Below are 13,211 nucleotides of genomic sequence, written 5' to 3' on the forward strand. Positions count from 1 at the left end.
GTTTTAAAGCATTTCTAATAAACAATTAAGATCTTAGAAGAAATGGTTCAAAATCCCAAGTGATTGCTTGTGACTTATTCTCTCATTGTAAGCATTAACTTTCCTTTGACTTTTAATTTTGTATTCATAATTTATATTCTTTCTTTAACTTATCTTTGACTTTTAATTTTGTATTCATTATTTATATTCTCTTTCTTAAAGAGGTCCCCCAAATTGCGTTTCAGGCCCTACAAAACCTTGACTCCGTTTATAAATTCCATTAGGTGAGCATAAATCCATTCAGTCTGCGTACACTCTGAGTAGCTGCTGCAACATGCAGGTCTAGAATTGGGCATAGCCCCAAGTTGCTAAAACCATGTGCTTGTACATAATCAAAAGATGTGTAGTACTTTTGACTTCATTTTTTGAACTAATGGTTAGCCATTTGGTGAAACTGCATTATAAAAAGGCTACTGGGTACTGACCACATCCTATTGATTTCTGGTATTCATGAAAAAGATTGAATATATATGGACTGTTAGAATAATAAATCTGTTGGTTAAAGTACAACCAGGGTGCTCCTTAGAAGTAAGAATGGGACGAAAACTCTGTCTCACATACTTCGGTCGTGTTATCAAGAGGAACCAGTCCTGGGAAATGGACATCAAGCTTGGAGAAGTAGAGGATCAGGGAAAAAGTGGAAGATCTTTAGCAAAATGGATTGACACGGTGCTTACAATAGGCTGAAACATAACAATAGGCTCAAACACAGCAATGATTGTGAGGATAGAGCAGGGCTGAGCAGTGGGGCAGTATTTTCTTGCTATATTTAAGGCCACTGAGTCTTAACTGGCTCCAGGGATCCTAACATCAGCAAGTGAATTCCCATTAAAACAATGATATAATTTTGTGCCCTGTTTATTGGTTACCCTCTTCCGTCAGCCTCAACGGAAACCTAGCTGGGCAATTACCACCCCTAATTGGGCGCCTCCTTAAAGACCTCCGTAAAATAGTGCAATGAGAAGGCAAATCCATAAGAACTATTAGGTTACTCGTGGGTGCAAGCCACCGGGGAGAAAGTCCTATCTAAAAAGCAATGACTCACGTAGCGGGAAGATGGTAGATCAGGAGGTGAAAATCCATGAAAGCCTTATTTTGCTGAGGCTTGGCCCATCTCAACTTTCCTCTCGGATGAGTTGCTAGCTTCCTCCGGATGCAAAATCCCACCAGGGCCCTGCCTGCACTCTGGGCGGAGCCGGACCCCTCCAGGTCCCACTTGCCCCGCCTCCCCCAGCACTTGGGAGCGTCCGCGTCGGGACTGCCCGCGCCCTCAAGGCGCTGTAGAGGGCGCTCGCGGGCCGCGGACTCGCTCTCGGCGCGGCGGTAGCGGCGGTGCCAGCACACCTGCAGGACCGAAACTTCCGTCGTAGGGGGCACCCGGGCAAACGGGGCTCCCACGTGTTCGCCCGCAGTGTTCTTGAGCCACCACTCCCACACCACTCGGCGGCCCTAGCACGTGCGCCCGGGTACGACCGCGCACGCGCTCCCGTTGGGGTCCTCCCCACCGGGGAAAGACGGTTGCAGGGCTCCGGGCGCTGCCGGGGACCCGTCCCAGCCGGGGGGCCGGCCGTCCCCGCCCCGTCGGGCTCCAGGCAAAACCTGGAGCAGCCGCTCCGCCGCCACTCCGGGGAGGCGGCGCGGCGCGGCGGCCGACTGGGCATGCGCCGTGCGCAGGCCGGCTCGCGGCGCCAGAGGAAGCGTTCGCGGTGATCCCGGCGGCTGCGCTGGGGTATGCGGTACCGCCTCGCGTGTCTGCTGCACAGCGCGCTGCCCAGCACCTTCCGTCCGGTCCCCGGCGCTCACCTGCTGTCCCCGAAGCGCCTCAGTAGGTAAGCGGAGTGCCACGCGGGGGCCCTCAGGGCCCACAGGTCGTGGTGGATTGGAGCTCCAGTTGCAAAGTGGTGATTCAGCACTTCAAGCCGCCGCCGCCGCCCCTCCAGCCGCCGGTCCCGCCGGCTCAGGGCCGGGTCGGCCGCGCTGAAGCCGCCCCAGGGCCCAGAAGGGCGGCTTGCCTGGCGGCCGCCAGAGGCCCAACCCGGGCAGGATGGCACCCTTTAGGTTGCGGCGAGCCGACGGGGGCCGTGACTCGGGGTCCCGGAGCTTGTGTCAGTAGGGTGGGGGGCGCGGATCGCGTCCCCCCGGCCCGCTTCCAGGAAGCGCGTCACGTCACTCGGGCGTCTGCCTGTGAGGGACCGGCCACCCTGGGCGGACGGCCCCAGGCCACCGGCTAAAGGGAGTCGGCGTCTCCCCTCTCTCTCGGGCTGCTTTTGTCCTGTGGGGACTGAGTTTCCAGTAGGATGTGGAATGTCCGCGCGGGGAGCTCTGAAAGTTTGCCTGCCCCCGCCGCCCCGGCACGAGGGAAAGAGTGGTGCGTGTCCCGTTGGGGGGTTGTGAGCCCACGGAGACCCCGGGCTCCCGCACAGCGTCTCCCTAGCTTCGCAGCCCAGACGGCCGAGGCCCGGAGCGGTTTTTGTCATCTCCCCACATTTGCAGATTGTGGCAAAACCAGGACTAGAATCCCAGGGGTTTTGTTTTGTGTTTGGGGGTCACTCAGTGTCCTGCTGTCTCCACTTCACTGCTGCTCGGTGGTAATAGAACGTTTCAGTGTTGTAGTAAACGCTGAGCAGCAATTGGCAGAGAGGGGCAGTATTGTCTCACCTACGTCTTACGTGCGTTTGAACCGCCCTTTCTGGTTCTGAGTTTCTAGGCCCCATTAACAGGAGCAGGCGGTCTAGGGCAGTTCTACCCTTCCCTATATGGGGTCGCTACGAATCGGAATCGGCTCGATACAGTGGGTTTTGAGTTTTGTAGGTCCCCCTACTTTCTCGGAGTGTGATAGTATGTGTAAGTGTGTTATCTGCCGTCCAAGGAACTGAGAGTTGGCTGGAGCGTATTGGATGCCAGCCAATGAGTACCATTGACTAGGTTCAGATGGTGGGCCATGCTGTCAGTGTGCAGGAAGAGCCAGAGGAGGCGGCCTGGCCATTAAAGGAAGGTAGATGATCCAGCTGCTGGTGATTTGTATTGTAGTCTAGCTGCAACCTTCGAAACTTTCCTTCAGGGGATTGGGAGGCAACCAGACCCCCAAATCCATGAAGTCTGTGTTGATTCATAGCAACCCTGTGGGACAGAGAACTGACCCCTATGGGTTTCCTAGACTGTAAATCTTTATGGAAGTAGAAAACCTTACCTTTCTCCCTCAGGGTGGCTGGTGCTCTTGAACTGCTGACCTTGCAGTTAGCAGCCCACAGGGTAACAAATCTTGCATTATGAGAATAGGATAATGCTAGATTGGGCTTGGGATTCAGTTTGAATTTATTCCAATAGGTAGGAAGCCATGAAAAGGGGAATTAGTTCAGTGGCTGTGTGCAGGGCATAAGAAAACAGGGAGATCAGAGTCTGAGAAACTGGTTGGAATTTACACTTAAATACTTGAGCCAAGATGATAGCCATGATACTAAAAAGGGTTGATGCAATAAGGAATCTGGGGGTCTTGTTTTGACGCCTCTATTTTGCACTACCCTGCAAAACGTGTAAGTGTAAGGATCAAGACTTTAGTGAGAGAAGTGCATGGGGCGAGCATAGGGTACCTTCTTAAACTGCCCACTTTGGGGTCAGAACACACTGGTTTTTTTTTTAGGGGCTCATACAACTTATCACAATCCACACATACATCATTGTGTAAAGCACATCTGTACATTCATTGCCCTCATCATTTTCAAAACATGTGCTCTCCACTTAAGCCCCTGGCATCAGCTCCTCATTTTTCCCCTCCCTCCCTGCTCCCCCTTCCCTCATGAACCCTTGATAATTTATAAATTGTTATGTTGTCATATCTTGCCCTGCCTGATGTCTCTCTTCACCCACTTCAGAACACTCTTTTTATGTCCTTAATTCATGGCTACTAAGTAATAGCTCCATATTGTCTCCAGCCCACCAAACTTGTTTTAATGAAAACATGCAGCTATTTTGCATGTTCTAAGTACACATCTATTTTTAATACAGTGTTCTCCCACTGTGTTAATGAAGTCCAGGGTTGACTAACCAGAAATTCAAGATAAGATTGTTTTTAGAGAGAGAGAAACTTAGAGATTCAAAACAGAGCCCCAGGTTAAACATGGGTGTGACTGTTAAGGAAAATAAGGTTTCAGTCAAAGAGATCAGGGTGTCACTTTAGGAAGTAAAAGAGTAGCATCTGTAGCTACCATAGATTCAAACCTTAAAGAAAGTATTCCTACTGTACATAATAGGATTGTATTAAAAGAGAGAGCTGGACAGCCGTTTGTTTGCTGGAGGAGTTAGGATTTAACCCATGTCTCTTTGGTGCCAGACCCCAAGCTGTTCTGTGTTATACAGTACTGCCTCTGCCAATATGTGGGCATTCATTTCCTGGTCTAACCTCTTGAGAGAGAGATGGTCTTAAAGCATTCAATTTATTTTAAAAGTCTCCTCCCTACCCTTTCTCTGTCCAACAGTTGGGAATGTCTGAATTATTGGGGAGTTGGAGGGAATAGTCCCGCCCCTGGAAACCTTGGAGACACCTGGCATCAAAAAGGCACTTTGCAGGCAGCCTTACTGCATCTTCCGGTTCCAAAGGTTTAGAAACAGGTGAGGTTGAGCTTTTAAACTGTCTTCCACCAGGGGGGATGGTGGGAGCCTTTAAATAATTTAAAAGGACAGGATATCTCTGACCATCATTAAGCATTATTACCCTAATCCAAAATTTAAAAACCACCAAACTCTGCCATCATGTAGATTCTGACTCTTAGCCACCCTGTAGGACGTTCGAACTGCCCCTGTGGATTTCTGAGGCTACAACTCTTCATAGGAGTAGAAATCCTTCTCTTCTGTGGAGCTACTGGGGCAGTGAATTATGTAATTTGGCTCTTCTAGACAAAGACTAATTCCCCCCAAATGACCTGACTGAAGAACTGTATCATGAGCATTTCTCACCTGCATTGCAACCTGTTAACTTCCTTAATCGCAAATATTGAGTGAGTTCTGTGTGGCCATAGCAATGAATTGTTGAACTCAATTGCTGAAAAAGTAGAGCATTGTGTTACACAGGTGCAGCTGGTGGATTTGAATTGTTGACCTTGGGGTTAGCAACCCAACACCTATCCCAATAAGCTACATTTGCTAAAAAGTAAAAATTCTGCCTATCTGCTTTGAAAGTTAAAGGTGATGATATTTTCCTTAAAGCCTGGCAGGGAGAGTAGGAGTTCAGTGTGTGTATTATATAAAAATTGGCTTTTTTTCTTTCTCAATTAGAATTTTGGAACTCCTAAACATGTACCCAGAAGATCTGCCTCCCCCTCAGTCAGGGACACGCCCAGAACACTCTCCCTCCATACATTTAGATCCTTTTCAGGGGTCCTCAAACTTTTTAAACAGGGGGCCAGTTCACTGTCCCTCAGACCCGTTGGGGAGCCGGACTATAGTTTAAAAGAAAAACTATAAACAAATTCCTGTGCACACTGCACATATCTTATTTTGAAGTAAAAAACAAAATGGGGCAAAAACACCCGGCGCCCTGGATAAATGCCCTTGGCGGGTTGGATAAATGTCCTCGGTGGGTCGCATGTGGCCCATGGGCCGTAGTTTGAGGACCACTGCTTTAGATAATTGAAGTTGAGGATCCTCAGAGCCTTCGCATTTAGCTTATCTTCAGTTTGCTCGTACTCTTCAACTGTTCATTCAGCCATTTGAATGCTTACAATGTAGTGAAGCGCTCTGGTGGCGTAGCAGTTCTCTGTTGGACTGCTAGAATACAAGGTTAGCAGTTCCAAACCATTAGGCAGCTCCAACGGCGAAAGACAGGGATTTCTATTCTTGTAAAAACTCTCTAATACTGACCTTTAGGAGGCCAGGATAGAATTGCCTCTGTGGGTTTCTCTCTCCTGTAAAATGACTGGTGGTTTTGAATTGCTGACTTGTGGTTAACAGCCCAACATGTAACGACTACACCACCAGGCTGTGCTCCTAGTTCATGCCCTGCTTGTTCTCTGCTCCGGAGGGTCTTTCTTGTTTTTCTTTACATGACTAAATCCTGCTTTTTCTTAGACCTTATCCAAGTCACATAGTTATTTTCCCCTTTCCTAAACTGAGATTTTAAGCATTTAGTATCCATTTGGCATTTAACCATAAACTACCTCTTGGCTTTTTTTTAACTTATGAAATATTGTGTCAGGATATATATGGTAAAGGATAATAACAAATGGAACACCTGTGTACCAACTACTTAGGTTAGGCAATCAAAATATTTCCAGTAATGTTAAACCCTTTGTGCTTACCTCCCCAATTGTGACCATCTCTTTCTCTTCTCAAGGTAACATTAGTCTGTATTTGGATAATAATCCTATTGGTTTTCTTCCTAACTTTGCCACATCTAAATATAATCTTAAATAATATATTGGTTAGTCTGTTTGCTTTTGACCTTTATAGAAATTATTCTTTGATTTTTTTCTTTTCATTTAATATTGTTTTTACTACTCTTCCATAAGATCTGAGTTTAATGCTAAATGGTAGTCTTACACTTCTACTTACCTTTCTGTTGTTGAAGGAGATTTGGGTTGCTTCCATTTTTATCTTACTATAAATAACTGATGTTGGCATTTTAGTTTTTGATCCCTTCACTACCTATACTTTTTCATTTAGGGTTCTCATTCAGTCATACTACTTTAAGTATTCTCTGTATATGCCTTGTTCATTGTGGCAGTAACTAGGCACATGTGCATATTTACATTTTAATTTAAAAATTTGAAAGTGAACAATTCAGTTACTCAGTTGCCCACACCAGGTCTCAAGTCATATGGCTAGTGGTTATTATATTTGGCAGTATAAATAGATGACATTTCCATTAGAACGGATCTATATTCTAAGGACTCCCTAGCCAGACCTGCCCCTTTGAATTTCAGATTCAGGTAATGTTATGTATTGAATTGTGCTCCCCCCCACCCCCAATACGTGTCTTATATATTGTGGACCTGTTGTCAGGAGAGACCAGTCCCTGGAGTAGGACATCATGTTTGGTAAAGTGGAGGGGCAGCAGACAAAGGAAGGCCCTCAAGCAGATGGATTGACACAGTGGCTGCCACAATGGGCTCAAGCCTAAGAACAATTGTGAGGATGGCACAGGACCGGCAGTGTTTTGTGCTGTTGTGTATAAGATTGCTGTGGATCAGAGCTGACTCAGTGTCACCTAAGTAACAACCACCACAACATTCTCAGTATTATGTAATTACCCTTCTCTTTGTGATTGGATGTACTTATCCTGTGTGCTGTAAATCCTAACTTCTCTGATGTTATTAATGAAGCAGGATGAAATCTACAGAATGAGGGTCTATCTTTGAGATAGAAAAGAGATTAAACACGCAGCAGAGATCAGAGGGCACTATTATTAATCAAGAAAGAAGAGCTGGGAACCAGGTTCCCGGTACTATGAACTTCCTAGATCGAGGGGAAGACGGAGGCCAAAACTCGAGGAGAGCTCCAAGGGACCCAAAGCCCTCAGAAGTTGACAGAAGACAAGGAATTCTCCAAGAGCCAAAAGAGAGAAAGTGTTTCCTTTGAACTGCCATCCTGAATTGATCCTTCTAGCCTTCTAAAAAGTTAGAGAATATATTTGTTTGTTGAACCCATCCACTTGTGATTGTTATAGCAGCACTAGGTAACTGAGGCTGGTAATAAGCTGCCTCTTTAATATTTTCTCATGGATGTTCAATAGACATCATTTTTAGATTAATAGATCATTTTATTGGGGCTCTTACAGCTCTTATAAGAATCCATACGTCGATTGTATCAAACTCATTTTCATATCTTACACCATCCACTGTCTTCCTTTGCCCACATTTCTGTTGTTTGTCCCCCTGGGTGTGGGTAGGTGTTATACTTCCATCATCGTAGTCAGTTCCCCATTTTCCCCCCTTCTCTCCCCACCTTCCTCCTACCCTCATGGTATTGCTACTCCCATTACTGTTCCCAAGGGGTTTAATCTCTCCTGGATTCCATGTGTTGAGAGCTCTTAGCTGTACCAGTGTACACGTTCCAGTCTAGCCAGATTTGTAAGATAGAGCTGTGGTCATTGCCCTCATCATTCTCAAAACATTTGTTCTCCACTTAAGCCCCTGGCATCATTTCCTCATTTTTCCCCTCCCTCCCCGCTCCCCCCTGCCTCATGAACTCTTGATAATTTATAAATTATTATTTTGTCATATCTTGCCCTGTCCAAGTCTTCCTTCACCCACTTTTCTATTGTAATTGGTTCCCCCTTTCCAACCCACCCTCCCTCTACCCTTCCTGATTGACTTGTCTCTTCTTTGTGACCCTTCTGTAAGGGGATGTCCAGTTGTCTACAGATGGGTTTGTGTCTCTACTCTGTGTTCCCCCTCATTCACATTGATAAGATTTTTTGTTCTGGGTCTTTGATGCCTGATACCTGATCCCATCGACACCTCGTGATCACACCGGCTGGTGTGCTTGTTCCATGTGGGCTTTGTTGCTTCTCAGCTAGATGGCAGCTTGTTTATCTTCAAGCCTTTAAGACCCCAGATGCTATAACTTTTGATAGTCGGGCACCATCTGCTTTCTTTACCACATTTGCTTATGTACCCAGTTTGTCTTCAACAATCTTGTTGGGAAGGTAAGCATCACTGAATGCCGGGTTATTAGAACAAATTATTCTTACATTGAGGGAGTACTTGAGTAGAGACCCAATGTCCCTCTGCTACCTTAATACTTAACATATAAATATATGCACATAGATCTATTTCCCTATTGTTATATTTAAATATGTTTACCTATGTACATGCCTGTATATAGACCTCTATAAATATCCTTTGCCACCTAGTTCTTTCCTCTATTTCATTTTACTTTCCTTTTGCCCCAATATCATGTTTGGCCTTCATTCAGGTTTTAGTAATTCCTCTTGGCTACATTGCCTTTGATTAAGCCCCACTAGGCCTCCTACGCCCGCCTCGCCATCAGTTTTTGGTAACTTGTTCCCTGGTCCCTGGGTTTATTAACACCCACTTCCTTTCCCCCTTCTCCCCCTGTCTCCTGTCCCCCACCCCAATTGTCAGTCCCACTGTTTTCTCCTCCGGATTGCTTATCACGCCTATCTTATCTAGATCAACATGCAGAGACATAATAAGCACAAAAACAAACAAAGCAAAGCAAAACAACAAAACAACAACAAAAATGCATGGCCACTTGTTTAACTTCAAGCCTTTAAGATGCTGTATCCTCTGAAATCCGGGCTCTGTCAGCTTTCTTCACCACATTTGTCTATGCACCCCTTTTAACTTCAGTGATCATGTCAGGAAGGTGAGCATCACAGAATGCCAGCTTATTAGAACAAAGTGTTCTTGTGTTGAGGGAGGACTTGAGTAGCGACCCAATGCCCATCTGCTATTATAATACTTAACATTTAAATATATGTACATGACCTATGTCCCTATTGTTATATATTAACACATTTACATATGTACATGCCTATATTTATATCTCTATAAATGTCTTTTGCCTCTTAGTCCTTTCTTCAATTTCTTTCTTTCTTCTTGTCCCATTATCATTTTCTACCTTCATTGGATTCAGTACTTTCTATCGGCTACACTGCACTTGATCAGACCCCATCAAGCATTCTGCACCCTCCTCACCATCGATTTTAGATCTCTTACTGCCTTGGCCCAGAGTTTGTTGGTGCCCTCCTCCCTTCTCCCACCTCCTTTCCCATGTCCCCCAGAGCTGTTGGATCCGTTGTTTTCTCCTAAGGATTGGTTATCTTGCCTATCTTATATGGATGGACATAAGAAAAAGAAAAAAGGAGAAGAAGAAAGAAAAGAAGCTTATAAACAGTTCCAGGTCTGTCTGCTGACCCTCTGAATGTTTTCCTGTCGGATCTGTGAAGTGTTATGTCCTGCCCACCGATTCCGAAGTCTATTTTTGAGATTCCTTGGGGACTTCATTGCTTTGCTCCCTTTGCTGCGCTGTTGCACTCCCTTCATGTTGTGCTCTGGTGTGTGTGTGTGTGTGTGTGTTTCAATAGACATCTTAAACTTCTCATGTTCGAACTCTCTCCCCAGATCTCTTCTAAAAGCTGCTTCACTCCTATCTTCCCCATCTCAGTTAGTGGCATCTCCACTTTTGTTCTTGTTTAAGCCAACAATTTGGAGTCATCTTTTACTCCTTTCTTTGTCTCATATCCTTCATCCAGTTGGCATAATCATCCAGATTCTGATTTTTTTTACCATTTCCTCTGTAACAAGCTGGTCCAAATCACCATATTTTGCTCAGATTATTATAATAGCCTCTCAGTTAGTTTAATTCATTCTTTACTTTCTACTTATAATTGTTCTTTTCACTACTGGCAAAGTGAACTTTTTGAATTCCATGTCGTAACATATTTTTGCTCAAGAATGCTTAAAATCTTGCCGCTGATCTTCATCCTGCTCATTGTTATGGCCAAGATGCTCTATGGACTCTGCCCTCTCATCCCCTTTCTAATCTTGTTTCCCTAAAAATCAGTTACCCCATCCCAGTCACACTGATCTCTGTGCTTCCCCACCCCCCCAAGAAAAACCCCAAACTCATTGCCTTCAATTCAGTGCTGACTCATAGTGAACCCCTGTAGGTTTTTGAGACTGTAACTGTTTACGGGAGTAGAAAGCCCAGTCTTTCTCCCAGGAGCTGCTGGTGGTTTCGAACTGCTGATTGCTGACCATTTGGATCACAGCCCAACTCCTAACCACTACTATCATTATTGCCTGAGAGCATTTGCACCTTCTGCTCAGAACATTTATCTCCCAGCTTAGAGAGGGCTTCATGGAGAATATAAGATTTGAGCAGTGTCTGTGGGAATAAATTAGATGGACAGAAAAGGAGAAGAGAAAGACTATTTTAGATAGAAGGAATGGTATTAGCAAAGAGGTGGAAAAATTTACAGCATAATCAGGCTGTCTCAGTCTTCTACCTTAACATAAATACCACACGTTGATGGCATTAACAAACAAATATATTTTCTCACAGTTTAGGAGGTTATAAATCTAGGATCTAACTATAGGGGAAGGTTTTTCTCTCTCTTTAGGCTCGTGGGGAAGGTCCTTGTCTCCTTTCAACATCGGTGGGTCTGGCCCTACTTGGAAAGCTGCGTGTGTCTGCCCTTAATCTTCCTTTGGGTCTAGGAACTTCTCAATGCAGAGACTCTTGGTCCAAAGGACACACTCTCTTTCCAGCTCTTCTTTTTTGGTGGTTGTCAGATCCCTGGTTTGTTTAATCTTTCAATACCAAAAAGATTGACTATAACATAGCCTTGTAGATTGCATACTGCCTTGTTAATGTAACTGCCACGAATCCTACCTCATTAATATCGTAGCTGTTAGTATTCACAATAGGATAGTTATATCAGATCATAAAATGAAAGATAGTTACGTAATACTGAGAATCATGGTCTAGCCAAGTTGACACATATTTTGGTTGCACACAATTCAATACATAACAATGGGCAGTAAGATTTTATCCCATAGGAATAGAGAATCTCAGAAACCTTTTGAGCAAAAGAGAATCTCAGACACCTTTTGAGCAATAGAGTGACACATTAAAGCTCTTTCTGGATATTTTAAACTGGTCACTTTTGGGAAGCACAGTTGGAAAGCAGGAAGTAGTAACAATGACAACAAAGGGAGAATATTGCAGAAGACATGTGGAAGAAGAGTTAGTAGGCTTTAGTGACATTGAGTCTGGAGGGGAAGTCAAAGAGGCTTAAGGTTTTGATCTTGAGTGACTTTGAGATCAGAGCTGAGATGAGTTTAAATTAGCATGGTCCTTCAAGGAAGGGCAGACTCTTGGGAGATTTAGCTGCAGACAGTAGGAAATCTGTCCCTGTGACTTGTCAGTCCTGCCTGGAGGCCTGCGTGGTGGGTGTGGTGGTGCTATGGGAGACTGTGGCCTAGGCACTTCAGAACTGGCTGTTAACCATCAAGTAGTTGGGGCCCCTAAGGGTAGTGGACAAGACTGAGCAGTCCTTAGCACCTAGTAGGAAGGAAGGCCACCAACATATCCAGTGTATAGATTAGTAGCTCCTGGGTAAGAATTAAGTTAAAAGATCTGAACAAGGTTGATGTCAGATCATTTCCAACTCAGGAATTCTATAAAACCAAACCAAATCCACTACCATTGAGTTGATTCCGACTCACTGAGTCTGCATAGGATTTTTGATGCTGTAGATTTTTATTGGAGGAGGTTGCCTCTTTTTTCAACCAACAAGTAGCTAGTGGGTTTGAAATGCCAACCTTGTTGCCCAGTGATTACCTGACAGTGCTACCAGGGCTCCTTCATAGCAACTCTGTAGGACAGTGTATAACTATCCCATATGGTTTCCTAGTTTGTAATTTTTTTTAAATTCATTTTATTGGGGGCTCATACAACTCTTATCACAATCTATACATCCATCTTTTGTGTCAAGCACATTTGTACATTTGTTGCCATAATCATTCTCAAAACATTTTCTTTCTACTTGAGCCCTTGGTATCAGCTCCTCATTTTCCCCCTCCCTCCCCATCACCTCCTCCCTCATGAACCCTTGATAATTTATAAATTATTATTATTTTGTAGTTTGTAATCTTTACAAGATCTTTTCTCCTGTGGATCTGCTGGTAGTTTTAAACTGCTTATCTTTCAGTTAGCCACCAGGGCTCCTTATAAAACTTTTGTTCTTCTTCTTTTTTTTAAATCATTTTATTAGGGGCTCCTACAACTTTTATCACAATCCACACATACATCAATTGTGTAAAACACATTTGTACATTCATTGCCCTCATCATTCTCAAAACATTTGCTCTCTATCTAAGCCCCTTGCATTGGCTCCTCATTTTTCCCCTCCCTCCCCGCTACCCCCTCCGTCATGAACCCTTGATAATTTATAAATTATTATTTTTTCATATCTTGCACTGTCCGATGTCTCCTTTCACCCACTTTTCTGTTGTCCATTCACCAGGGAGGAGGTTATATGTAGGTCCTTGTAATTGGTTCCCCCTTTCCAACCCACCCTCCCTCTACCCTCCTGGTATCGCCACTCTCACCACTGGTCCTAAAGGGATCATCCACCCTGGATTCCCTATGTTTCCAGTTCCTGTCTGTACCAGTGTACAGCCTCTGGTATAGCCAGATTTGTAAGG

At 44.7% G+C, this 13,211-nt stretch overlaps 1 protein-coding gene across 3 annotated transcripts in view; it reads left to right on the forward strand.

Moving 5' to 3' along the window:
- The first annotated feature begins 1,758 nt into the window (after positions 1-1,758).
- IDE (insulin degrading enzyme) overlaps positions 1,759-13,211 on the forward strand; it is a 129,480-nt gene continuing 118,027 nt past the window's right edge. For 2 of the 3 annotated variants that reach the window (XM_004701073.2, XM_030885973.2), the window contains exon 1: positions 1,759-1,868. In XM_004701073.2, coding sequence (XP_004701130.1) covers positions 1,771-1,868 — 98 coding nt within the window. In that variant the 5' untranslated portion in view covers positions 1,759-1,770. Of the gene's footprint in view, positions 1,869-4,559; positions 4,648-13,211 lie in introns of those variants that run through there. The other variant, XM_045291577.1, reaches the window with a different exon arrangement.

Source organism: Echinops telfairi, unplaced genomic scaffold (genome assembly GCF_000313985.2).
Source record: "Echinops telfairi isolate 266 unplaced genomic scaffold, ASM31398v2 ScPeMD7_70;HRSCAF=299, whole genome shotgun sequence".
Classification (NCBI taxonomy): domain Eukaryota; kingdom Metazoa; phylum Chordata; class Mammalia; order Afrosoricida; family Tenrecidae; genus Echinops; species Echinops telfairi.